General features: G+C 42.3%; 4 protein-coding genes across 5 annotated transcripts; 1 reads left to right on the top strand and 3 right to left on the bottom strand.

The window, feature by feature from the left end:
* Nucleotides 1-1565: 1565 nt before the first annotated feature.
* Nucleotides 1566-5456, bottom strand: LOC136950447 (transmembrane protein 88). Its single transcript, XM_067244795.1, has 3 exons — nt 5394-5456; nt 3909-4203; nt 1566-2123 (listed from the first exon to the last, which is right to left on the bottom strand). Exons 2-3 carry the CDS (start codon nt 4200-4202, stop codon nt 1896-1898), a joined length of 522 nt encoding a protein of 173 aa, XP_067100896.1. The 5' UTR covers nt 4203; nt 5394-5456; the 3' UTR covers nt 1566-1895.
* A 2238-nt stretch (nt 5457-7694) lies between these two features.
* Nucleotides 7695-11359, bottom strand: nbl1 (NBL1, DAN family BMP antagonist). Its single transcript, XM_067240789.1, has 4 exons — nt 11100-11359; nt 9841-10021; nt 9338-9449; nt 7695-8460 (listed from the first exon to the last, which is right to left on the bottom strand). The coding sequence occupies exons 2-4, from the start codon at nt 10011-10013 to the stop codon at nt 8182-8184; spliced, it is 564 nt and encodes a 187-aa protein (XP_067096890.1). The 5' UTR covers nt 10014-10021; nt 11100-11359; the 3' UTR covers nt 7695-8181.
* A 1909-nt stretch (nt 11360-13268) lies between these two features.
* Nucleotides 13269-16198, bottom strand: micos10 (mitochondrial contact site and cristae organizing system subunit 10). The gene is made up of 4 exons (XM_067241201.1): nt 16113-16198; nt 13824-13871; nt 13605-13714; nt 13269-13460 (listed from the first exon to the last, which is right to left on the bottom strand). The coding sequence occupies exons 1-4, from the start codon at nt 16171-16173 to the stop codon at nt 13452-13454; spliced, it is 228 nt and encodes a 75-aa protein (XP_067097302.1). The 5' UTR covers nt 16174-16198; the 3' UTR covers nt 13269-13451.
* A 1239-nt stretch (nt 16199-17437) lies between these two features.
* On the top strand, nt 17438-25378 carry capzb (capping actin protein of muscle Z-line subunit beta). Of its 2 annotated transcripts, XM_067238009.1 has the most exons (10): nt 17438-17613; nt 20867-20956; nt 22339-22460; nt 22749-22862; nt 23101-23242; nt 23410-23526; nt 23702-23767; nt 23913-23989; nt 24566-24667; nt 25155-25220. In XM_067238009.1, the coding sequence occupies exons 1-9, from the start codon at nt 17611-17613 to the stop codon at nt 24657-24659; spliced, it is 825 nt and encodes a 274-aa protein (XP_067094110.1). In that variant the 5' UTR covers nt 17438-17610; the 3' UTR covers nt 24660-24667; nt 25155-25220. The 2 variants fall into 2 exon arrangements, with proteins under 2 accessions (XP_067094110.1, XP_067094118.1); XM_067238017.1 differs by lacking the exon at nt 24566-24667 and having other exon boundaries at nt 25155-25378.
* The last annotated feature ends 1169 nt before the right edge of the window (nt 25379-26547 follow it).

Genomic DNA, 26547 nt, shown 5'->3' with positions numbered 1-26547 from the left:
TACACACACACACACACACACACACACACACACATGCATACAATTAAACTCTCATGGTGTGGCCTGGCCACATCAAAGACCAATGTAAACAGCAAATGTGTATGTTATTCTACCCTCTTTCTCTGCCTTCCTCTCTCCTTCTCTCTCCCTTGCTCTCACTCCCTGTAGATGTTTGAACTGGACATGGGGCCAAGGTAAATTAATGCTACATGGTGATATGTTTGTAATTTAATAATTGCAAACCTTACTCACACCAACCTCACTTTTCATGATGAAGAAATCCTGTTAAATCCCTTAAATGTCAACTATTCCACAGTGTATGGTGTTATTGCTTCATCGTAAATAAGGATCAGATCACACACACACACACAAGGTCCATACATAATTTCAGTTTCACAAAATCATTTACATGACCGCTAATGTCTTTCTCCCTCATTTATGTCGTTCTGTTGCCATGGCAAATACCCAATGACTCCCAGTCGTCATGGTGACTAATCGGTGTGGCATGGTAGAGAAGACATTAGAAATTAATTCAAGTTATAATATGTATTCTGGGTGTAAACTCATGGAATTGGATTTATACAAAAGAAGGAAGTCATGTTTGCTAAGCTTTACTGTTTTATCTTTTGAGTTACCAAGTCAGCCAGTTTAGAACTCATTTCAATAACTTCTTTAAATATTGTCCTACATTGGTCCTTGGTTACTTGAAAGTGAACCATAATAAGTAGAACGTGATCTCTATTAATAACAAACATCACTAACATTATCAAAGCACCACTAATACATACTCCACACATAATTACATCTAAGTGATATAATAGCATTTAAATTACTTGTTTTAAACTGTCTCTAAGCCCAAGCTGACACCTAAAAGTCACCCCAATTAGCCTCTACTATCTGTCAAATGAGTCCTTTGAGAAGTGAATCATCCATAGTAATAGCCAAATCACAGTCCTGACATTTCAACATCAATTTCCTCTTCCATGGCCTCAATTAAAGAAAATCAACATCCATGCATCCATGCAAGCCTTGTAATGTGATTAATTAGTGTTGGGTATGTCATTACAGAGATTTTGTGCAGAAACGCAATATAGATGAAGTAGATGAAGTAATCATGAGTCATTTGTTTATGCATATGGGTTTATTTGATTAAGAAATTAAGACCCGAAAAGTGAACGGTTAATGACACAAATAAGCACACACCAGGTGGTGTAGTAGACACTAAATAAAATTGTATGCTAATTCTATTCTGTCCCTCTAACACAGGATAAGAGATAAGCGACTATAAAGACAGCAAGTCATTAACATTTTCATGTTCACTGAGAGTTTGTGGGAAACTACTAAAATACCTCAATCTGCAAAAACAAATATAACTTGCCAATGGCTTCTCTACCCTTGCATTTCAGAATGAAATATTATACATTAACTAATTATTCTACATGCTACTAAGATACACAACAATATCCATTAACATTACAGATAATAGATACATACAAAACCACAGACAGTATATATGCTTGTATGCTCAAACAATCTTTTTACTAACTCTTCCTTTAAAGCTGTAAAGCATTTGCTCTGTCAAGTTGTCCTTTAAAGGCTACAGACAACTTAGGCTCTTAGTCTTTTAAAACACTTGACTGGATCACATTTTGATTACACATTCTTTACGGGTGGGACACTTTATACATTTAAAATCATCTTCGCCAGATCCCAAATCAAACCCTGAGCCCGCACCCTATGCTCTAATGGCAACAATTCTAACTAGTCAATCAGAAAACAATCCAGATCTTCTCAGATGCAAAGGCAGAAAGGCTTCAAACTTCATTTGGAACCAGCCCCTCTCCTGCTGACAGTTCAATTCCTCATATTTTCCTCTTTTTGAAAGCGCTTTTTGATCAGACCCAGGCACGGACATTGCCTGCCCAGTCCAGGATTCTCCCACGGTACCAGGCCCGTGTGATTGGTTGAAACAGCAGCAGGAGCCGCAGCCTCCGAAGCAAGCCACAGAAAATGGCCGCCGCCACGACCACCAGCGGTGACATCATCACAAAGCCCAGAATGATGAGGGCAGAGCAGCTGTTATCATCAAGATAATGGCAGATAGGTAATTTGGAGTCTAGAACCTGTTATTATAGAGGGAGAGAGTTGTTATGCAACATAGTACTACACAGAGATATCACTCCAGACAGAGAGACTCCATGGATAGTGACACTCGTATTGCTATGTTACACAGCATGTCAATTAATTGTTTAAGGTAAGCTGAAACAACTGGGCATGCTTTATCTTTTCTAAACAGGTGGATAGAAGTGAGTTTGTGTGTGTGTGTGTGTGTGTGTGTTGGTGGGTGGTGGTAGTAGTACTAAATAGGATCCATGTGGGTAGTGGGGTGTGACAGACTTTTTCCCAGCATCCCTTCACAGTTCAGATATGAGACAGCCCACAGCTGTCAATAAAACCTCTTAGCTGTCAATCACCTGAGAGACCCAGGGAAGATAGTAGGATTGAAATTAAAGGGCTTTTTTTAAATTCTAATTATTAACTAAACTGATAATTTACTCTTTAAATAAAGGGCAATAAGTAGCATTAACCCTTAACCCTAAGAAAGTTAGCTAAGAGTTAGCTCACCAATATTCAGCTACAAAAATGACAAACAGCAAAATTCTAAAAGAAGCAACTGAGTCACATTTCACTGTCCTACATTCCTGACAAAGACACCCAAGGCCACTGGCAGCATACCAACCAGATGGGAAAGAGGTAAGGAAATACAGTGCAGTGGCCTGTCTAAAGGTTATTTGTGATGTCAAGCCAGCCAAGGACAACAGCTGTAGATCTCAGGAGATGGTTCAGCTTCATTATAGCATTTATTAATGTGTCAGCAGTCTGTTTCATCAATCTGGTCTCAGTGGGGGACTGGAAGAGGAGAGGACCTCCCCAGAATATAAATTGTGATGTACTGTTACATTTAGTTTGAAATCTAATCCTTGTCTAGAGTACTTCTATGAATGGGTGGAAAGATTAGTCAAATCCACCTACATTAGGCATCGTAGTGTCCATTTATTATTTATATTATATATTTGATTGTTGAATAGTAGATACGCATAAATACAGAGCTGTAAGTTTAATTCAACAATTTAGGGTCATAATTTAGTTTCCCCCTCTGGGTCAAATAATGTTATATCTATTTCCTTCAGTCGTGGCCAAAAGTATTGTTTGTGACACATTTTGTGTTTTGCAAAGTTAGCTGGTTCTGTATTTGTATATATTTTTTCACATGTTTCTATGGCATACTGGAAAACAATAATATGCATTTCATAATTTTAAAGGCTTTAATTGGCAAAAACATTCAATATATGCAAAGAGTCTCCACCCCCCCCCCCCCAATCAATCTGCTCTTATAATCCAATCACAATGACCTGACTAGAACTCGTTCACACTTTCCCTTGTGATGATTATCTGACTGAGTGAAATGATGTTAGCTAGTTATTTTATGTCAGGGACCAAAAACTGTGAAACATGAGGTTTTGTGTATTAAAATGCATCTGATCACTCTGCACAAACAATGTGAATCAACACCACAACAACTGAGGCAGCAAACTTTGCAAACACAAAATGTATGTCACTGCCAACACTTTTGGCCATGACTGTAGCTCTTGTACAGTGAGTTCCAGGAGTCAATGGAAAACTAAAACCAATACCCCCACTCTTAAAACTTAGGCTTGTTCAGAGAATCTTTGCAGGCATATCTTCAACACTTTGTCAACTAAAGTCCCATGAAGAATCAAATAGCATCCCTCAACTGAAAGAAATAATGAATGGTCTATATACTGCATAGTGTGTGAATTTGACTTTATTTGACAGCTTATTAGATGAGAGGAGCATAGTGAGGATAGGAGTTGAACTTAGCTCACCCGTGAGTGACATAAGAAGCCAGCGTAGAGGAGCAAAGATGCAGGCAGCAGGACCAGGGTGAACACAGCCAGCAGGAGCAGGACACACATCAGCCCAATGCCCACATTCCACAGAACCAGCCCTGTCCCGAAGGCCAAGCATCCACACCTCCCTCGACGGCTGCCCCATGCACTGCCCTCGCTGTGGGCCACGGGAGGAGTTAACATCCGCACACCCTCCCCCACCCAGAGCTCCTCCTCCTTCTCCTCCTCACTCGACCCTCCTTCATCCAGGTCCACGTCGACTCCACACATCCTGGTAGAGAGAGAAGAAAAGTAGGAGGAGAGATGGCCGGAAGGGTGAGTTGGACGAGAGAAAAGGGAGAGAGACATTGTTGGAGGAAGGAGAAAAAGATGAAGGGAACACTATACTGACAGTTTAAGCACTTTGACCGTTTACAGTGCAGTTTAATATGGTTTACATTCTTTGTTTTATTTCTACTTGGACCATCTTCTGGTAAAATGAAATGTTCTTCTGGATTAATACAGTTGAATCTATACTATTGGCCTGATCTGGCTTGGACCTGATCCTACGTTAAACAGACAGACTGATGCACAAAAGCTGAAGAAGAATTAAATTAAATAAATTAAGGGAAAAAAAACAAATCCAGATTTTTTTTTTGCCTCCTTGCTTTTTAAAACAGTTCAATCCTGCATCTGATGTGTCCCCTCTCCTGTCTTCCTCCTCCTCCACTCAAGTCTCTGCTGCTTTAGTTGCAGCCAACTCACGCATATGAGGAAACATTTCCTTGTTTTGCTATTTAAATTATGGATAAATTCAGGGTCGAATGAATGTGTGTCAATGGGCTGTAGAAAGGGGAAGCAGGCAAAACGAGAGAGGGAATAAAGGAATAAAGGGACAAATGATACAATGGGATAAATGATACATTTTATTAATTTAAAAGCCATTTAAATTGTATCTCTTGAGGCAAATTTAGAGAAAATACATCCGAAGGTCCGTCCAGTCTTGTTTGTACCCCCACCGTCCCGGGCAAGTGGGGGGGCACACCCCCTGCCCTTTCCCCCGCTCCTCGTTCTTGCTTTTTGAATCGATAACATTGATCGATTCTGACTGCCACTGCCAAGACCCTGATTGATCTGTCATTCCAAATTCAATCAGACACCTTTTACCGATCTGGTGCTGACCACCATGCACAAACGCAGGTCCAGTCTGGAATGATGTTAATTACCATAAAAATAGTTTTAAACCACTACTAATAATTAACAGATGTACTGCCCTTATTGGTAATATCTATATAGACCTAATGCTAAACGATTTATTTTATTTTGCTAACACATTTATGCACATTTTTCAATTTGTAACACAGCTGCAGACATTTTCTTTTGACTTTACATACTATTTTTTAAATTAGGATTAACAGCCAACTAATTTATCAAGAATTTTACCTGAAATTCCCTCGTCGGTTAAAAGTGTAGTCTACCCACCTTTGTTTGTATCAGAGATGTCTCTCAAAATTGTTGACCTCTGGAACTCTACCTGATGATGCCAGAACCAATCCCTCAAATCCCACGTTTATGATAGCGAAAAAGGAACGAACATTGCCTTGCCTATGTACCTTCGCTACTGTATCATAGCGGTGCGCGCATGCTGAGTGTGTAGACTCTGTGCGTTTGTATGTGTGCGCGCCCCTGATTTTCACCGCGTGCTTTGAGAAATCTAGTCTGCAATGCACACATCGCTTGTACTGTCCTGTCCTAGAATAGGGATTTGACACGCTTGCAGTTTGAGAGAGCGATTTCAGGGACAGGCGACGAATAGCAATGGCTGGATTTGCATGCACATGTTTTAATGACTATTGCCATGCACTTTTCAATCGATTAGATGTTTAGAGTTTAACCTCGTTTTACCAGCTTATCCTTCCAACCCCAAACATACTACATTTCCTTTCCCTTTGACAAATAATGATTGAAACAGTTGGTTTAATTCATAAGTAATGAACCTCAGAAACGGTGCTACAGGACCAAAAAGCAGCTCAGCACAGACTACATCACTTCCTGTTTCCCATTGGCAAATTGGTCCACACAGAAAACAAGTTGTGGTGGACAATCCCTTTTAGACTGCTATTTGACCTCCTCCTTTCCTCTTCCCCCCCTTCATAGTATGCTTAGAAGATTGCTCTGCATCTCTCTCTCTCTTTCTCACAAATGACCACTCTGAGATAAGGAGTTGATCGATTTGTTGTTTGTTTCACCAAAAAGATAGACAGCAACCTTTCCCTTTTCACTTAAGCTCAATTTAATCACCTTGAAGATAGGGAAGGAAGGAGGACTCGAAGACAAGTGAAAGAGAAGAGATGGACTTGAGATAAAGCAGAAGGGGGAAGGGGGGAGGGGGGTTGGGAGAGATGAGCAAGGCATGAAACAGGATGGGATTTTACTACCTCAAATTTTACATCCTGGGCTTAAGAAATTAATGGTTAATATCCCATGCTTGTTGGAAATGATAATTACGGTTTGAGATTTAGGAAGATTTAGAAAGAACTGAAGCAAGATAAGATCGTTAGAAATGTCATTTTGCTGTGTGTAACTGCTCTGTGGAGTCTCCCATACAATCATTGACTTGTGCTGACATCTTATGTTTTTTTAGGTAATCTCCAACACAGCCACCTTTGTCTCTATTCCTTGTTATTGAATCAAATGTTGACAGCTCAAGCTAACTCCCTCACTGGCAGGCACGCACATACACACATTCATATCAGTGCCCGAGGCCTCCCATGAATCGACAGTCAATCTCTCTCTTTCTCTCTGTCTCTGACCCAGCTTAGCCAGGCTTTTAGCTTCAACTCTATTCGTCCTCCATCTAGTTACAGTGTTCTAGTCTGAGGTTGCCATGACAATTCAACACAAAAGTCTTTCGTAAGTGGTTTTGTAGGTCAGGATTACTTTGTTAAAATCAAATAAAATGGTTTTTAACCTTTAATCTTTTGCTACGGAAAAACTATGGTTTACAAGTTAGAAGATGTGATGATGATAGGGATTCTTATTTTGTGTGTGTGTACATGTGTGTGATAAGTAGGTATTTTAATGAGCTGCATTTGTGCTGCTTTAAAGTAGTTCCGTGCATGATAGTCTGTCTCAAATCACCCGTGTGCATGGTGAAAACTGTCGGCAATGAAGAGCTATGAAAAAGATCACACAGAACACAAACATAACAAAAACAGTGGTTATCTAGAGAAAGATGGTTCAGATGACTTATGGATGAGAGGTAAACTATTTATCTCCTGATCACATATTACTATGCATGCAGAATTATCTTTTTTTTAAAGTATGTTTTAATACTTATGCTATGTACACATGCTTATATAGTATATTTAGTTTTTCTGCCTGTGTCCGTATAGTTGTCTTCCCTTCCTTGCTATATTCAGGTAGCACTTTATTCCTCCCTAGACATAGAGGGTTATAACAACTTATTTCAGGAATACAAACTCATATTTCTGAAACAGTCTGTTGATCCTGCTAAACATTGTGGTATCAAGTGTTAAGTTGTTGAACTTAATAAAGTGAATACTCACCATCTACATATCTATTTAAGCAAATAAATTGCAGTACACTTTTGCACCAGCTGGGACCAGCAGAGTCTACCTAATGCCTGTTTTTATACCCAGTGGCAGCTGACCTAGGCTGGCTAATGTGACATTTCTAGAACACACAGAACCTAGTCGATACAATGTAACAAATAAGGCGACAACAGGATAAAAACATTTAAAGGTACAGTATTTTGTTGTAATATGTCCACAACTGGTATACAGGCCTACTGTACAACATTCAAATCAAGACAAAAGCATTTTAGCTCTAGAATTTATTGTATGTCAAAGCAGATAAAAACATATGGATAGATACTACAGCGTAAAAAAAACTGATTGTGTCATGGGTGTACAATTTTGTGAATGCATGTCAGAAATAAGATTAATGACAAATTGTGTATACAAGCTGGTGGGTTGATACAGTATGTGAACCCTATGGGTTCTGTGGCTGTCTTATAGACAGTGCAACATGAACATGCATGTGCAATATATGTAATAAACAGTTTGAGAATTAGGGAGATTTAGTGGATGTGTATACGTGAAGTCTTAATTTCATAGTGCTTTTAAGTGTTATATCAAGAAACCACTGGTGGGTTGATATAACGGAATGCTGAGCTGTGAGACTAATGGAGGGAGGTGGTACAGGGATGGGGCTGGAAGGTGAATGGAGACAGAGGAGTGGATCAGGACTATCCTCCATCAGATGTGTGTGTTAGTGTGTGAGGATCCGTGTGTGTGTGAGTGTGATGCAAGTGCGTGTCTGACTGGGAGCGAGTATGTGTGTGAGCACTGAGGTGACCCTCAGGCAGAGTGGGGGCATCCAACGTGCCCTCTGACGGGTACAGTTGCATCAGCGCCCCCTCCTGGCCACCCTCCTTAGTGCAGGACTGGCAACTGCAGTGAAGGATCCGTTCCACCAGCTTGTCCACTCGAGGTGTGTCCTCGCTACCTGGACACTCCAGGGTCACCTACATATACACAGAATACACCATATAGGTCAAGGATTAGACATACTCTAAGGGGTCAATCTGAGCTAACTAAAATGTGTGCACGCGTACGCAAAATGTTTAATTTTCAAGAATTATTGTAATGTAAACAGTGTGCAACGACTGTCTCTCTCTCTTATACTAGTTCTGTCAAGGTCAATTCATCAGTCTATTCATCAGTCTTCCAACAATGTTCCTGTGAACGGTGGATTCATCCCAAATGATCAGAAATGTAATCACATTTGACACAGCTGCCAAACGAACAATGAGCTGCATCTGATTCCCTTTGACAATACACAGACATGGTTAAATCCATGTGCACAGCAGAACTGAAAACCCCGAAAAAAAAACAAATCCACCCACTTCTATGCTTTCTGGAAAAGGTTTGTTGAAACTACAAATAAAAAGTTCCATAAAAATTCATCACATTATCATCCCTGGGTAACCTGGCATTCCTGTATATCCCAATATTCTGGAACAATCCACCAGGCGTTTTCCACTCCAGTATGAGTTCACGTTACCTGAAGTATCAACCTTCTATCCTACCTGGCTGCTTTCCAAACAACACACACCTCAACACAAAGCTGTGGTTGTCCTAGGTCTCTGGAATCCCTGACTACAAAACACAGGCAACTAAAGACAGAATGGGGGCAACCATCAATAGTCATACTCATACCTGAAGTCTCAAATAGTTGCAAGTGGTTTGTGGTTGAGTGTGGTTCTATTAGTGGATGTGTATACTTTTTTCACTGTGGTTTCACTGTGGTTTCAGTAGTGACAGTTTGTGAAGTAAACAGATGAAACTCTAGCTATGTGTGTGTGTGTCTGTCTGCATGTACATGTCTGTCAGCTAACTTACCACCTCCCACTGTGTCTGCGCTGGCATGCAGGAGTCACAGTGCACCAGAGACTCAGTGGACTGGGGGAAGGTGTTGGGAACGCTGTAACTGAAGCACTGCCCCAGACATGCCCTGAGAGGAGACGAGGTCACAGAGATAAAGGGGTAAGGGGAGTGGAAGAGAACGAATGAAAGAGAATGGATAGGAAGTGGAGATAAAGGACCCAGATGGACAGGGAGAGAAAGGGGAGATATATTGGAGAGTGGATACAGAGATATGTATGAGAGACATTGGAAAGGGGAGAAAGTGGAAGACCATTATACCACTCGGTGGCTGTTATGTGCCCCTGGAGGCCCCATCAGTAAAACTGCACTCATGTTTGGGTGTCTAACAAATGCCAATTAACATTCACCTTGTGACGGAAATTAAAGGCTAATTAGTTGTTACTGTGTATTGTATTGTGAGAGTATGCATGTCTAACAGACAGACACAGACAGAAAAAAAGCGAGCTCTACATACTGACCTGTTTTGGATAGAGCGAGGCTGGCATCCCGTGTGCCCAACTATCTGTGTGATGTTCTTGGCCTCGCACCAAGCGCTCTTGTCAGGGAACAGCGCCAAACGGTTGATGTGCGCGGGTGGTGCCGCCGAATACATCGCAAGCAGTGCACAGCAAATCAGAATTCTTTGCCACATGACTTCACCTTAAGGAGCATAAAAATGACCTGAGCGTCATTCTCGAACGACATAGGCCTACTGACAAACTGTATCTTATTGTATGAAGTGAAAACAGGAATATTTCCCCAAAATCTAAATGTGTACAATCAACATGTCATATTAGGTTAAGCCTATCCTACTTTGTTACGCTGAATCCCGCCTTTATACTCGCCCATTTGAACGTAAAGGCGGTAATAAACGGCATGCCCACATGGCCAAATTGGCTCTAACCTTGCCGACTGGAGAGGAACAATATGCTTGTTTCATACTGTCCCAGATGGAGAAGGGGGTAGGGAGAGAGGGATGTCCGCTTTGATAGCTCACCACCTGACTCTAATAAACTATCAACCCGTCCACAAAACTCTCTCCCTCTTTGTCTTTCTCGTTTCTTTTAAACATGTTTGAACCACTCACGTCATTGCTAATTCACAAAATGCCCTCTCTTGCTCCCAGTAAAACGAGTTGGTCACCCACGTAGCCACATTTACAAAGTGTTCACCATACAAAGCCAGTCTCTAGATCACTTCCATGTGATCGTGACTGTGTCACAATAAAATACGTTTAGCAGTGTCCTCCAAGCGCAAATAACATTCCGCAAGGATTCAATATCCTTGGCTCTTAAATGACCAACTGCCCCGTGTCTGTAAAACAATGAAAACCGAGACCTGAAGCAACAGTTGAGAGAATGAAAGTTTTCTAAAAAGAATTGCCATTTTAAATAAGACTACCATGCACTAAAACCAATATAGATAGACTGTAGGACGGGTTATAAAATGTTTGCAAAACTACAAACTTGGCTACTGCGTCATCAAAAAATGAAACTGAGGTATACAACAGTTCCGGGGAAATTAAAACATACATTTGAATACTAATAGACACCGTCAACATAGATTCGTCATGGGAAGTTCCTTAGCACCCTACAGGGATCAATTATCTTACTTGTCAAATTGTCATATCCTTTCCAAAAAGTTTGGAATCTAATCTAAACGGAGTATGAACCAAAAGCCTGATGGTCTGGCCATAGCACAATATATAAACAGTATAGCGTTAAAAGAAACTACTTACCGTTAGTTGAGTCAGCGTTATGCCAACCGACCACTATGCAGTAGAGACCTCTATTAGCCCGCCGCAGTGTCTCCCAGCTCTCCCTCCGTAAGAGACCGGAGAGACGATGGGAGATGCGCGAGTAGAACTACTGTAGATAATCAACAGATGAAAACAATGACACCGCTCAAAAAGAAACAGGAGTCACTTGTCATAAGTTAACTATACAATAATTACATCATGCGATGTAAGACAGAGTCAGAGAAACGGTCGTTGGTGAAGGATAGGATATAGTGCGCATTAGTAACCCTATCTGTCTCCAGTCCATCAAGCCTGTCCCTCCCCTTCGTCCTCTTCCTGTCGTTTCAAGTCTGAGTGTGTCCACTAATTCTCCACACAAAACGCTGCTCGCATTCAGCAGCTCTGCAATGTTTCTTGCCTGGGTTGAGGTCGTTTAATTTGGGAATGCCTTGGGCGCGGTAGTGCCACCAGACAGAATTCCCGCTGCGACAGTTGGACGAAGGAAAACGGGAGGAGAAACACGAGTTTGGTGGGTTTCAGTTCTTGCCGTCTCTGAGGTAGCTCTTCTCCATTTCAGGTCATACAACCAATCATTTTTTCCACCAATATGAGCCATATATCCTTTTAATCAATGAAGAAGTAGTATGACCATGTTAAGTGATTTTTGCCTACTTCCTTTTTTGTGTCATATGATTTTATCAGTGGGCTAGGGTAGTTTACGCCCCTACACATGCTTGTCTCCACCACAGATGTATCCTGACACTGCCTGACTAGCCTTGGCAACTTATGGTGTTTTTTGATTAACAGCAATGTTATTAGTGTGATTATAGTTATGGCCTGGAGAGTATCTGTCAGACATGCACAGACAGGTAAACATTTGTCCCATAACTCTCAATCTGCCCTTTCCTACTCCTCCTCTATATTCCCCCTCACCCCCACCCTCTCTGCAGGTGTGCAGCTTGGATTGTGTCCATAAGCACCCCTATCAGTGTTACGCGCTTCACTTGCTAACAAACACGTTGATGGACAAGGGAAGTAGTGAGATATCCAAACCATTCCTTGAGAAGACCTTGACATGCCTGACTTTGTGACTAATGCATAGCAGAATGTGAGCTCTTTATAAGGGTTTTGAAGTGTACAGTGTATATGCTGGAGTGTGTCTGTGTTTACCTTTGTTTGTGTGAAGGAATGAGTTTGTTTATGTTTGACTGACAAGGAATGTTTTGCATGATGGAAACGTGAATACAATCCTATAAAGTGGTGTTAAAGTCTGTTTGCCGGCTTAAAACTGTATATGATTGGGAACAGTCTTCTACACGTATCAGTAATACTGTGAGTGTTCATACGTGTGAGAGTATTTTCCTTGATGCAGACTTGTGTGTGTGTGTTCAGACGTGCACAGTGCTGTGCTCACCTGTTAGTAATAAGGGCTGAGCTCCAGTCCAGAAATGGCATTCCAGAGCATTCCACAAATTCTGCTGCACCAGGGGGCTGGACACATACACACACACACACAAGTGATGTATCACAGGCTCACAATCATTCCAAAGACAAACACACACACTATATATATATAGCAAATGAGTTTGCAACAAAAACACACGCTAATACAGATACTCTCACAGATCACTCCTACAGTCGCCTTTCATGTAGAACTCTCCATGGACATGTTCATCTCTCTCCTTCAAGACGCATGTGGAACTTCCATACCTGATTGTAGGTTAGGAGACTAAGAAGAAACGGGTATGATGTTGTCCAGATTTGTAGATAACAGGAGCTCAAATACACCTTCAGCACACACTCTTCTGGTCAAAGAAAGTGTGTTTAAGCGTAAATCAGCCTTTCAGTAATCTTTTTTCAAACTATATCACTATCCCCTTCCATCACCCAAATGTTCTCCATGCTTTCAGTCTCTCTTAACACTCTCTTTTTTTGCTCCCCAGCCTTAAGGGCTGCAGGTGCTGAACCTGGCTCCCATTCCAAAACAGCAGGAGCTTAACTCTCCCAACTCATTAACACACAAGAATACTTTTTTTCCCCTTCTTCCTTTCCATATTTCAACATGCATACTGTGCCAGAACCCTTTCAGAAATAGGCATGTTCTTTCTTATACACACACAACTCATTTTACACTGTACATACAAGAAAAAAGAAAAAGGATTTTTGTATAATTCTTCATAACTTTATTAAATAGACACTGCCTGCCCGTTGAGAGACACAGTAATTACATAGGGCAGCAAAGTAAACTCCATTTAGTGCGAGGATCCAAAGAAAAAGAGAAACGATAAAGAAAACATATACAATTATAACGAACAAAAGAAGCTACTTCTAAATCAGCTTCCACTTCTTCCTCTACTGATCCTAAAAGAAGAAAATACACAAAACAACTTTTAATTACTAATAATCAACAGACCTTAACTTGTTTAAGTTAAGTTAGTCTGACAACATGCTGTGTTTTACAGTTGCAGTGTTGTGTGACATGCTGTGCTTATTTGGTCCACTGACCTTTACCATCTGGCCATGCAGCAGGTATGGAGACCTAAAGTCATTCTGGCAGTTGGAGTAGCCCATGCCCAGTCCCACACCTGAGCCAAACGCCACTGGCCACGTGCGTCCTGGGAACAGAACAAAGAGGCGGCCAATCATTTGACATTAGAGGTACATTTGACTAAATTAACTGGGAGTAAAAGTAGCAGATTCTCTGAAACATGATGCAATACTCACGTTTGAAGAAAAGGACTGAGAAAACAATACCCACGCCAAGGCCGGTTGCTAAATAGAGGCATGGGAAAAACAGACAAAGAGGAGCAGCGTGAGCCAAGTCAACTTATCCACAGACACACTCTTCCATCCTTGGACAGACAGATACACACACACACAGTGAAATAGGAAGTAAATCTGTTCTAACAAGGTGAATGTATAAAGCTGAATGACCTTTGACCCTTTAGCTGGTAAACAGCACCTGTCAGCCAGACTGCGTTCATTAGTGTAGGAGGGAGGGAGGAGTGGAGAGAGGGAGAAAAGAGGACTACACAATGGCCCAGAAATAATCTTGAGAGCATATTAAGATGAAAAGACCCATGCTAGAACAATAATATCATTCCTTACTCGCTTCAGAGCATTTTGATAAGAAATAAACTGGGGGAAAAAATTCAAAATGATTGATGGATCGACCCAGAGAGATGTGGTTGGGAAACACTGATGACATGGGTGAATGGTGAATCCCATGTCTGGGTCAGAGTTGTGGGCAAACAAACAGCAACAGAGACAAGACAGAGGTATCCAGAAAGACGCAGACAGACATCCAGGCGCTCAGTGCGGCCAGAGGGGGAGCTGGAGGAAGAATGTGTTTGTGTGCTTAGCTTCACCTCTCTGTGGGCCGCGCCCCACCCAATGTTGGGCCAGCCAGCAAAGCACAGAAACACATAAAACCAACCATTTGGGCCCCTTTGCCTCTTAATTGGATTCAGAGAGCTATGCAGCATGACCGATATGCCACTGCCAGAGTACTCAGACTCCGTTCTCTCTATTACACAACTTACAAATGTCAAACAAGACCACAAAAGCAAAAAAAACATCCCACATCTTTATTACGGCCAACACACAACTTCTCCTTCTCCTCTCCTGCCTCTCTCTCTTGCTCCCTCATTCCAGTCCAAGTACAAATTTATGCAGCCTACTTTTCTGTCTTCTCAGTTCCACTCCCGTCTCTTTCTTTCCAGTTCTCCTCCTCCCTCTCCTCCCCCCTTTCCAGGCGATAGTCTACTCGCAGAATAACAGGAGAGTATGCCAAATATGAAAGCAGATCTGTAGCAGATTTAACTTCTAAATACAAGCATACTGTCGGGCTCCCTCTGCTCTCATTCTACCTTTCCCTCTTCCTTCCCCCTCCTTCACTGCCTGTGGATTCAGCCTCATTCTCATCTGTTGGGTCTGTCTAGCTGTGCTTAACAGTCCTGCTGTAAAAAAAAAACTCCCTGCTGGGGCATTGTGATTTCATAACCTTCTAGTTCAGGATAATGCAAAAAGGATGGATTATTATGCACCTGACTTTAATACACGGGTGCAGTACAAAAACTTGTGCTGTTTAATTTCATTTGCCTAGAGCAATTAAACCAATGGAATAGGTTATGAAAATGGTTTTTTTTCTTCCTTTTCTTAAATGTATGTTAGCAAATTGTGAACGTGGACTCTATATTCCCACTGAAAGACAGATGAGAGTAGTGTTGGACCTCATCATAGCATCAAACTCAAAGTAATACCAATGTCATTATTAAAACGTTGTGACTGAAAGTTTCTGATCATTCTGAAACCACAAGAGGGCCTTACATGACATAAGCTACAGCAAAGCCATACTTCAGCTGCTCATAATAACCACAATTCACTGTTTGTGTGTCAGTTTGTTCGCTGATTAGACACAACAAACTAATTTATGAGTTGTTACTCAGATTTGCACAAACTGAAAAACGACACTAACTAGAATCTACTGTAGATCAGTTGTAGGTAGGCCTATCCCTCATCAGAACTGCATCTTTCCCTGATACCTTCGTTGCAACATTTCTTAACGATTCTCGACTCCTAGAAACTATAATAATAGAGTACTTAGTGTTTCTACGCCTATTTAGACATTTAGGAAGATTTTGCTAGTATACGCTCTAGTATACTACACCGTTCAAATGAATGGGGATGTGAAGGGCACGAGATGAGGGTGCGCCACACGGAATAAGAGCTTGGAAATATGCACCAACCTGACGTTCCTTGGTCCGGATTCAACATGGGTTTTAGTTTCAATGACAAGTTGTTTACAAAAAATGTGTATTCTGCGTAGGTATGTGTTTGAAAGTCAATGTTTAAGCTATTTGACCTCACCGGTAAATGGCCGCCATGCTTTGACAGGTGACCCGTTTTGGCTGTGTTATAAGCATAGAACCAAGCTCCAGATGTAAATTCTCCACAGACCCCATGCTGAATTCAAATACCACTGAACAGCGACACAAAAAACTAAATATTTACCTAATTTCACAGCGCTATCAGCCAGACAACGATCCCATTTCCGCCCGTGTTCATCCGCCATGTTTTCAGCTACCTCACAAGTACCACAACTCGCGAGAAGAAGGGTCACGTGATTGTCTACATCGTTTACAAAGGCAAAACATACAAGGCAGAGGTGTGCTGCAGGAAAAGTTACAGTTCATATTGTCCATTGCAGTACCACTGTAGTCTCCCCTGCACACTGAAAACTGTTTCCTACTTTCCTCTCTCAATCCCATTGCACGCAGGGACGTTTGTCTCAGACAAGGTGTTACACAGAATTATCACATCTATTTGATGTCAGAAAAAACAGTACAGTTAGTTTCATCCTTGACATGTCCACATGAATATTGTGACTGCATTCCTTTGATATACGCATCTCAATTGATAGTTATCACCTTCAAAATATATATACTATCCTCTAATATTGAAATCTATATTAGGTTAGTTAGGTCTATAAGGTTAGTATAGGTCATTATGTGTATTAGAGGTCTAGTATATTGTATGTATATTGCATACTATTTTGTATATTTAGGAGGTTAATAATTATTTTATTTATATGTTTTATTTATATTCTATTTTAGCTTATCATAGATGTAATCTATGTTCTTAGTACTTATATGTTATGTTATGCCGGGTAGCTTGCGTTGTCTTGCCCCAAGAATTTCAGTGCCCAGTCTGACCTTGTGTTGATCTGTGCACCTGACAATAATAAACGTGAAACTTGAAATCTGCAGTTTATATTTTTGACTTCACGACAAAAATCTTTGTGAACCTCACAGTGGAACCACACTGGTTTCAGTTTCGGATCGTGGAGGATACATGCATCACAGCTTGTTTTCATCATATTTAGAGAATATTCAAAATAATGTACTGTATTGTCCTAAATTACATGTAATTAGTTTATTATAAATAAAACAAATCCGGTAAAATCCTATGTATAAAACCGTTTTTAATAAAAATTGCAAAATATGAACCCAAACTTGTTTATACGATAACACGGGAACATTTGTATTTCCACAAATGTAATCCTAAATGTGGCCAAGGTTACATGCGTTTTCAATAAATGGGATTGCTATTTTGATTTGGGACGTGTTTTATGATACACAAAAAATTAAATACTCTATCGCCCTCTCTGTTCATGCAAAATAATTTTCCGCTCACCACTCCTCTCTTTCCATACTTGGCAATACCTAACTTACTCCACTACGATTGGCTGTTATAGTGAAGGAGTACAGTGACCCGGACATGCATTCTCTGTTGTTTTCTCCGGCCCCCTTCCTGTACCCCGGTTGAGGAAGTGAATTCGCTGACAGGGTTGGGTTCTGAGAGGGAGGCGAAAAGAAACATCTTAGACTCGGCGGGGATTAAAACAGCAATAATATAGAAGAACAAGTCGTGCAAGCACAATAAAACGAAAGTCTAAAGTTAACGGTGATTTAATTTCCCCCGTCTGAGATCTTCACAGAACGCCGCAGACATGGTAAGGCCGCGGAGGCGAGTTGGAGGAATGGGGATGGGTTGCTAGCAAGTCAGCTAGTTTTGGTAGGGCTTCTAGCTAGTGCTACTGAGGGATATTAGCCACAAGGCTACGCTATGCTAACTGCCCTTTATAGGAAGTGCTGTTGCGAGACGATTGCATAGAAATTCAAGCACACCAATCATCTAGCGTTGTGAGCTAATATGAATTAACTTAACGACTGGGTTAGTTACTGACTGTAACTTCAACGCAATCAAAATAACCCTGCTTGTCCGTGTATTGTATTAGTAAACGTTAGCTAGTGGTTAGCTTGCTAGCTATCTGCAGGATGTTTTGGATTAGGCACAAATATCATGGACGGAGGGTCTCCCACCCTCTAGCTAACGTCGTAACCCCCTCCTCCGGCAGACATACACCCCAGTGTTAAAATAGTACATGCGTTGGTTTGCCTGTCGCTATAATCAGCCTGCTCCGCCCATTCCCAATGGATTGACGTGTAGCTAGAAGTGCAAGCAAGCTACTCCACTTCTAACTTTGCCTACCCATGTCAGATACTGAGTTTCGGTTATGTTATGCTAAATAGCCAGACATATTAAAAATTTTACTGGCTGTCTTACAACACTGTTCATTGTATATGCATCACAGTAGTCACCCAGGCATGTATTTTGCACAGGTTGTCTTTCTTATTCCTAGTGTTGTGCACTCACTCACTGTTGGGCAGACTTACTGTTTTAAAACTGATTATCCTTGGTGAAGTTATTATCAGCAGTCATCAATAGAATCATTTGGTTTGATTGGAAGTAGATACATAGATACGTAGATACACTTGAACTCACCTGTCCACTCTATACACACTGTTTTGCAAACTCCACAAATGTCGTTTTGACCAACCCTCCCCCTGTCTCACACACTTGTAGTGTTACGTGTTCATTCCTATGCTTCTGGACCAGATGGTTTGTCTCTCCAGCCGCCCACTCTCTCTCCCCTAACCTCACCTCATCCATCCTGTTGGCCCATTCCCACTGCCTCCATCCGGCCCCTGGGGTTGTTGGTGCGTGCGAGTGTTTACATCCAGACAGGGGCGTCGGTAAACATTGTGTCAGGGAGCGCAGGTGTCGGCTGGAGGAGACAGATTCATAGACTGAGAGCTTATTTAGGACAGTCTAAATAGTGCTCTGATGAGTGAGATGGGACCTACAAGACACTGACTGGATTTACGCTATGTTCAGGGGAATCCCAGAGTGAGTTTGTTTAGAGAAAGGTTGTGTGTGGTACTCTGTTGGCCAGCTGCTCATGTTATACGTGGGTCTGTAGCTGTTTTGGTTAATCAACTGTTTTATATGATGGCTTTGTTTGCATTGGTTGCATTTCATTTACAGGGAATCATTGTCCGAGCCTTATCATTTTTTTTAAAGGCTATATAGTTGGAGTGGCTTTTGGATGGCAATGGTGTATTCAGTTTGCTGTTTTGCAATTTCAACAGGCCCTAATATAATATCATGACAGTTTGCGATTCGACATTGAATTGTACCTTGTGTGCATCAAAGTAAATAGGATTCTTGGTTGTTAAGGTTTTCATTAACGCTAGGTTACTCAGTACAGAATGGACTAGTTGTCATCTAATACTCCAGCCGATCATTGCTTGCTCTGGATAACATGCTTTGTTGTTGAACATACAGGCTAGAAAGGAGCCATTGCTTTGGTTTGTTCAAAGAATTAGACACGGATGATTTCAACAGACTCAGAACAGGCTGTTTATTTCCTTGCAGTTCAGATTTCCTTCATAGGTTGCCATAAGGGTTCAGCATTTAGCTCTACTTTTGTTCAACAACAGTAAGGCTGACTGTTTAATTCTTAAAAACATAAGAATTGAAAAGTGACATACATTTCCAGCTAGTAGCTCCAGTGTCATCACCAGCATATAACTTTAGATTTTTAAATAGGTTTGTCCTTATGCTAGCTATAGGCTAACAGAGAATTAGAATCTCCCAGCACATTCTCAGGGGTTTCATGTTGTGGCTGGCCTGTCCTGTCCTGCTCACTGATATCCTGCTCACCCGATGCATATTTAAGTGAGAGACAGAACACCCTGGAGCCGGCTTTGCTATGTCCCCTGTCTGATGCAAACTCTGAACAATAAATCATTAAGCTTTGGCAAACTTGGCCTACATTATAAGTAAAGACTACAAAATTTCCAGTTTTGGATGTCTGATGACATTTGTTTACCAAATCAAAGATGGCATAGCAAAAAAAAAAGCAATAGCCTATCCCCCAAACAATAAGCTATATTATCCCTTAGTGAAAATTCACAATGGACATCTAACTTTAAAATTTGGATCACCGATGGATGCCCATTTGTTGTAGAGTCTAGCTCTTTGACAGATAAAGGGTCGAATACAGTTGCTAACTCAAGTTGTCATTTATGAGCGCCAAAGCAATCCTATTGCCTGTGAAAATGTTGACACTTCCTGATAACATCAAATTGCACGCTGTGGTAACCAAACAATCAGTTTGTAGGAAATGGTTGTTTGAAATGTTCCAAAGTAGGCTTTTTGTGAGCCACCATAGGCCTATACAAGACCAATGTGTGATTAGCAGCCTTTAGAACTGGCTTTAGTCAACCCTCTTAGTAATGGATCTCTTTGGAGTAGACCCATGACTTAGGAATCACTTTTAGAGGCCCCAAGGCTATTACATCCCATGCAAGATGACTATTTAAGGGAAACCCTAGAACTTCCTCTCTCTCACGCTCTCGCTCTCTCTCTCTCTCTCTCTCTCTCTCTCTCTCTCTCTCTCTCTCTCTCTCTCTCTCTCTCTCTCTCTCTCTCTCTCTCTCTCATAGTATTTGTGCTTTGATGAGGATTCATCACACAGTAGACAGTGATAACCTCTTGGACCACGGGGGACCTGGGATTGATGGTTGTTGCCATAATCTTCAAGTGCTGTTGTCGCCTGCCAGGGTGTGAATAACCCTACATAACTTCACCACACCAATGTCCTTCTGTAGAGTGAAGCAGTCCTTTATCACTGTAACAGTGATATGGTTATAAGCCTATGTGCGCTAGCTCTAACGGCAAAAGACAGAAACTGTGGTACACGTTTGGTGAGGAGCACTAGTTTTTATGAGTAATACTAATGCCTTTTGACAGATATATGAGGCTGAGAATTTACTTCAGAGTACTTCAGAAGTGGCTGCCAATGTTTTAGCATCTCAGATGTTTGTGTGTTAAAGTGGGTCTGCGTGTGTGTGTTCCAGAATGACCAGCAGCTGGACTGTGCCCTGGACTTGATGAGGCGTCTGCCTCCCCAGCAGATCGAGAAGAACCTAAGCGACCTCATTGACCTGGTGAGTCACGCAGAAGCACAACATATCACCGCCCAGTACACACAGCGGTGACCTAACCCCCTGTGTATCTGAGGGCTACATGGCGATATATGTTCAAAGCTTCATATCTTCCCCGGTGCTCTTGAAGGAATGTGTTTCATGAAACATGCTCAGCATTTATTGACATCATTTCATTACTTTAAGAATGATCTTGGAACCCTTTAGTCTGATCCAGAAAGTGACTTTGCTTGAAATAAAACTTGAGATGGAGTCCGATTTAAGTTCTGAATCCATTCCTTTCACAATGTCTACTGTTAAGAAATGTAGTGCTAGGGACCTGTCAAAGGGAGATTTTCAACTATTTTCAACTATTTCAAATAGTTTCAACTTGCTCCACACACTTACTCAGTATCAGCTCTATGCTGCATGTCTACCCATAGTGCCTTTCATTGATTCTGACAGTTTAAGCGGAAGATTAAGACAGAAATCAAATCACACTTGTGTCCACTGTTTGTTCTTTTTTGTTTTTCCATTCAAACCCCTGCCTGCCTTCCTTCCTCTCCTATCCCCTTTGACACCTCTTTCCCCCGGGCACCTTGCTCTCTCTTCACACGCTGTATTGTGTCTGGTTGTTAGCAAACATTAACAAACCTGTCAATCACCCACACGGGGCACATTCACTCTCTTTCCTTCCCTGACTGGTTGGAATAGTTTGAGTTCACCTCTGTGCTTTCTCTCTCCTTCCTCTTACTTTTTCAACTTCTCTGACCTCCTTCCCTTTTGTCTACGTCTTTTTCCTACAATTTTTCGACCTCTCCCTCCATGGTGTTGCCCGTTGTGTGAGGCTGTCTCAAGAAAAAAGACCTCCATTGTGTCTGTGTGTTCCCCCTGAGGGGGCTGGGAAGGAGGGGTCCATGTCCGTTTGTGAGAAGTCATTTGTACCCTCTTACCTTCTTATCCCTTCAGACTCACATTTCACATTGATTCCACAATTCCCTCTCCCTGCTCCTTCTCCCACTACAATTTCTTCAGATTATGCCTAACTCTCAAGTAAATATGGTATATAGAGGAGAGGGGAAAAAAAACAACAGCTTAAACTTATTTTCACCACATTGTAATTTAGGGATATCATATGGCAGTCTTCCTGTTCCCTCTGTTTCTCACGCACACCAAGGTTTGGCTACCCTTGCCGTCTGGCACTTTCCCCCTCACGGCAGAGTTGGCATCTGTTAACGGGGGGTTGAATAGACAGACAAGGCTCTCTGTTTGAGTTCTTTCTTCCAGTTATCTCTTCCTCTTTCTCCCTCTCTTTCTCCCTCTCCCTGTCTCTCCCCCCCCCCCCTCTCTGCCCCCAAAGTAAATGGTGCGGGTGCTGTAGCTGTAACATGCTTGTGTGTCTCCAGGTTCCCAGTCTGTGCGAGGACCTGCTCTCCTCTGTGGACCAGCCCCTGAAGATCGCCCGTGACAAGGTGGTGGGTAAAGACTACCTGCTGTGTGACTACAACCGAGACGGAGACTCCTACAGGTCAGAGACAGGAATCAGCCCTCCTCACCTTCTAACAGTTTGCCACTGTTTAGACTCTTTGTTCCTTCCCTGAAGGGTCATGTGGTGGTCATGTGATTGGAACGATGCAAGTGTTCCTATGTTCTGTTGCTGTTCAGATCATGTCTAATCTGCGATTTACCAAAGGAAGGATTCATTCACAGGTTCTTTCTACAGTTCAGCCTTGAGTTATTGTTGCAGTAGCTTGCATGCCTTTTTCCCTCTTGTGTATGACATAGTATTAAGGAACATATTGGTGCTGTGTTTCAGATCCCCGTGGAGTAATAAGTATGAACCTCCCATCGATGATGGCGCCATGCCCTCTGCTCGGCTCAGAAAACTGGAGGTGGAGGCCAACAATGCCTTTGACCAGTACAGAGACCTGTGAGTTCCTGAATTCACCAGCACATCACACTGGTATCTCTTACCAGTACACCAACACCAGTCACATTAGGCAGCCCGTGTACAAGTACCGTTAAACCAGTGGCAGTACAATTCATCCGGCCAGCCTCACAAACAAACAGCCCACCACCAGACAGATTAGGAGGCTGCTCTCGGGTCATAGCACCACCATGAAATTCTGCAGCATACCCTGACCACTGTCTGTGTCGCTGGTTGACAGGTACTTCGAGGGTGGCGTGTCCTCTGTGTACCTCTGGGACTTGGATCACGGCTTTGCCGGGGTCATCCTCATCAAGAAGGCCGGAGACGGATCCAAGAAAATCAAGGGATGCTGGGACTCCATCCATGTGGTGGAGGTGCAGGTGAGGGAACTGTGGGTAATGGGGTTTCCAAGAGGAGAACTGCAATTTGAAGACATTCAGCTAGATGCATGCTTTGTAATGGCATGAAAGCCAACTTATATTGCTACCAACTAACGAATCTATGTGAGAGCCTCATTATGATATGACTTTTGATTGTGTGTGTGTAGGAGAAGTCCAGTGGACGTACAGCTCACTATAAACTCACCTCCACTGTGATGCTGTGGCTCCAGACAACCAAGACTGGCTCCGGAACCATGAATCTCGGCGGCAGTCTTACAAGACAGGTGTGTGTCTGTGTGTGTGTGTGTCCACGCGTGTGTAAGACTGACTGCGAGTGTGAGAGAAGAGAACCCCGCCTGTTTTATTCATGTATTCCTAGATGTGTCACATGGTTCTCAGTTGGCCCCATGACTCGTCTGTCTGATGTGGGTCCTCATTGTCCTGCTGCTCCTCTTCTAGATGGAGAAAGACGAGACTGTGGGAGAGTCCTCACCACACATCGCCAACATCGGCCGCCTGGTTGAGGTAGGTAGAACTACTAGACACTCCCAGTGTCTAATTAGTCGTCTGCTGGACCTATTTAGCCACTGCTGCTGCCTTGGTTCAGTGCCGAGGCTGAGGTGCATTCTGAGGGGTTTGTAGACATCAGCAGGTTGGTTTCTGTCCTCAGGATATGGAGAACAAGATCCGCTCCACTCTCAACGAGATCTACTTTTCGAAGACCAAGGACATTGTGAACGGCCTGAGGTATGGTGTACACACTTGCACATCCACACACACACACACACACTCCCAGAAACGCATTCAAGTGTATTAGTTGACGAACAAGCTGGGTATTCTGTGGGTTTGATCACCAGGGTTAAAGGTATCATTTCTTGTGGCTTATGGCTCCATCTTTCACTTTGAGACGGTCCCTCTCTGTGCTTCCTAGTCACACTCTCCTTCATTTGTTTTCATTCCTACCATTGAGTCGGACTCAATCGTCCTGTTTGACATCATGTTCCCTCATAGTTTGCTCCACACTGTACCATACCTCCTATGTGTCCTTTTATTCGTTTTTCCATTTCTTCCTTGTTTACTTCTCCTCCCCACTTTTGTTTTGAATCCTCCCTCCTCCCTCTCACTTTTCTTCATCTCCCTCTTCATCAACCTCCCTCAATTCCTTGTCTCTCCTCTTCCTACCTCTTTCTATTCTGTCTCTGTCTCCCTCAATGATTCCTTCTCACTCTCCGCCTCCTCAACTTCCTTTTCTCTCCGGTCTCTTCTCCCCCTTCCTCCTCCTCCTCCTCCTCCTCCTGTCTGTCCCTCTCCTTTGTGCTCCAGATCTATTGACTCTTTGCCTGATAACCAAAAGTACCGGCAGCTCCAGAAGGAGCTGTCTCAGGTCCTCACCCAGCGCCAGATCTTCATAGACTAGGGCCAGAGGTACAAGCCTGGCATGGAGACATGTTTTTGCAGCTGTGTGTGTGTGTACGTGCCTGCTGAGGAAGCAAATGGGTACACTTCATGTGTGCTCTGAGTTGAGCATGCTGGATTGTTTACTCTGTGTGCGCGTGTGACTGACTCACTGGACTATCACACATCTCATAAAAGAAGGATGGTTCACTGTAGGCCTAACAATGAACAGTAAGCTGCTTACCACACAATATCCGCATGATGTCATGCTCCAGAATATCTGACCTGACTAAACATTAATGTCCAGTGGGCAATAGGCAATGTGTGTGTGGACTAGAGGGTGTAGTAATGCATTATTTATCTAACCCACCTAACCCAGCCATCTTGTCTCCACAGGAAAACTGGAGACTGTCATGTCCTTGCATTTAATTGACCCTAACCTGAATCGTGCTCTCTCTCTCTCTCTCTCTCATCAAACACACCCTAACTCCCTGTCTCATTGTGTCTTTTGTCTCAGGAGTGTTCAGACTGTGGCCGACAAGTCGAAGCAGGAGGCTCTCAAGATAGACCTGATGGAGGCGCTCAAGCGTAAACAGCAAAGCTAGAGATGCTGTTGTTCTTTTATCTGTCTCTCTCTCTCTCTGTATGTCTGTCTGTCTCTCTCTCTCTCACTTTCTCCACCTCACCTCTGCCATTTTTTTTTCTGTTTCTTTACGTCTCTCCCTCCATCCCTGTATGCCTGTTCCAGTGCTGCACTCTTGTTCATTTTGTGGAAAAACAAAAAAAGGAGAAAATGCTTTTTATTTGGTTTTGTTTCTTCACGCATTGTTTTTGAGGCATCTCTTTCTTTATGAAGACATTCACCCTCTCTCTCTTTCTCTCTGACTCTTCTCTCTCGTGTATCTGAATATATTGATAGTATTATGACGGTTAATAATAATCTTACAGTGACGGCAATGTTTAAAATCCCTGTAGCTCTCACAGTTCTTGTGTCCAGAGGACTGGTTCTGTTGACCCTGACCTTGACATGGACCTTGTTCCCATCTATGACTGAGGGACATGAATGGACACAGACTGTACTGTAGGCGGGGTAGGCTTGGCTGGGCTATCAAATAGTCATAATTTACACCACCAACTCTTTTCTTTAGTGCACCCATTGTAACAAAATGTGTCACAGCCACCCCTTGATATATCTGTATCAAACTGTAACTGTCAGTGTAACTTCATTTTTCTGGGTGATGTAGTGATGAGGGAAGGGTGAGAGGGTGATGTAGTGATGAGGGAAGGGTGAGAGGGTGATGTAGTGATGAGGGAAGGGTAAGATGGTGCCCCTTGGATTTGTAATATACAGATTGGTCAAAATGGTTTGCTCTTCGTTCCACTATGGAGATGTAGACTGATAAAACGTAGGGACGGACTGTTCAATTCACTGTGTATACCCATGTCATTAAGTCTCCTTTCTTACACTGTGTATAACATGACGATTTGCATCCCCCCTTTTCTGTGTTTAGCTCTTCGACTCCTTCTATCACCATGGTCTTTGTTGGGGGTTACAGTTTGTCTTTCCGTCTTGCCGGACGTTTTTGACCATTTACGTTTTGGGAGAGGGGGGGGATCTTTTGTTGTATTTTGTTTTGTTTTGTTTATTTTGTAAAGCTTATGATTCATATTGTATTAGAGCCTCCAGCAACAATAAAAACAGTAAAAAGCTACATTCATCTCATTTTATTTGGAAGTCTATTGCTGCAGTAATGCTTTCTCGCCAGCAGGGGACATCAAAACCAAACAAATCTAGTTTGTATTTCAGTTGATTTAGCTTTTCTGCAGAGACCACATTACATCTGTCTGCTTATTTACTCTATCAAAAATAACCAGAAATCACAAATATGAAATGTCTTTATTACAAAATA

The sequence above is a fragment of the Osmerus mordax genome, chromosome 1 (genome assembly GCF_038355195.1).
Source record: "Osmerus mordax isolate fOsmMor3 chromosome 1, fOsmMor3.pri, whole genome shotgun sequence".
Taxonomy (NCBI): domain Eukaryota; kingdom Metazoa; phylum Chordata; class Actinopteri; order Osmeriformes; family Osmeridae; genus Osmerus; species Osmerus mordax.
Note: the sequence above shows the minus strand (reverse complement) of the source record. Positions and strands in the feature narration are given on the sequence as shown.

Bases quoted from the DNA above. Each gene is read 5' to 3' on its own strand.
- LOC136950447 (XM_067244795.1), bottom strand. From the start codon at position 4,202: ATGTGTGGAGTCGACGTGGACCTGGATGAAGGAGGGTCGAGTGAGGAG. The intron at 2,124-3,908 runs GTGAGCTAAGTT...CTATAATAACAG, and splicing joins GCTTCTTATGTCACTCACGG to GTTCTAGACTCCAAATTACC.
- nbl1 (XM_067240789.1), bottom strand. From the start codon at position 10,013: ATGTGGCAAAGAATTCTGATTTGCTGTGCACTGCTTGCGATGTATTCG. The intron at 9,450-9,840 runs GTCAGTATGTAG...GTCTCCTCTCAG, and splicing joins CCTCGCTCTATCCAAAACAG to GGCATGTCTGGGGCAGTGCT. The intron at 8,461-9,337 runs GTAAGTTAGCTG...GTGTATATGTAG, and splicing joins CGCAGACACAGTGGGAGGTG to GTGACCCTGGAGTGTCCAGG.
- micos10 (XM_067241201.1), bottom strand. From the start codon at position 16,173: ATGGCGGATGAACACGGGCGGAAATGGGATCGTTGTCTGGCTGATAGC. The intron at 13,872-16,112 runs GTAAATATTTAG...GCCTCTATTTAG, and splicing joins TGATAGCGCTGTGAAATTAG to CAACCGGCCTTGGCGTGGGT. The intron at 13,715-13,823 runs GTGAGTATTGCA...TTCTGTTCCCAG, and splicing joins CTCAGTCCTTTTCTTCAAAC to GACGCACGTGGCCAGTGGCG.
- capzb (XM_067238009.1), top strand. The intron at 22,863-23,100 runs GTGAGTTCCTGA...GCTGGTTGACAG, and splicing joins TTTGACCAGTACAGAGACCT to GTACTTCGAGGGTGGCGTGT. The intron at 23,990-24,565 runs GTATGGTGTACA...TTTGTGCTCCAG, and splicing joins GACATTGTGAACGGCCTGAG to ATCTATTGACTCTTTGCCTG.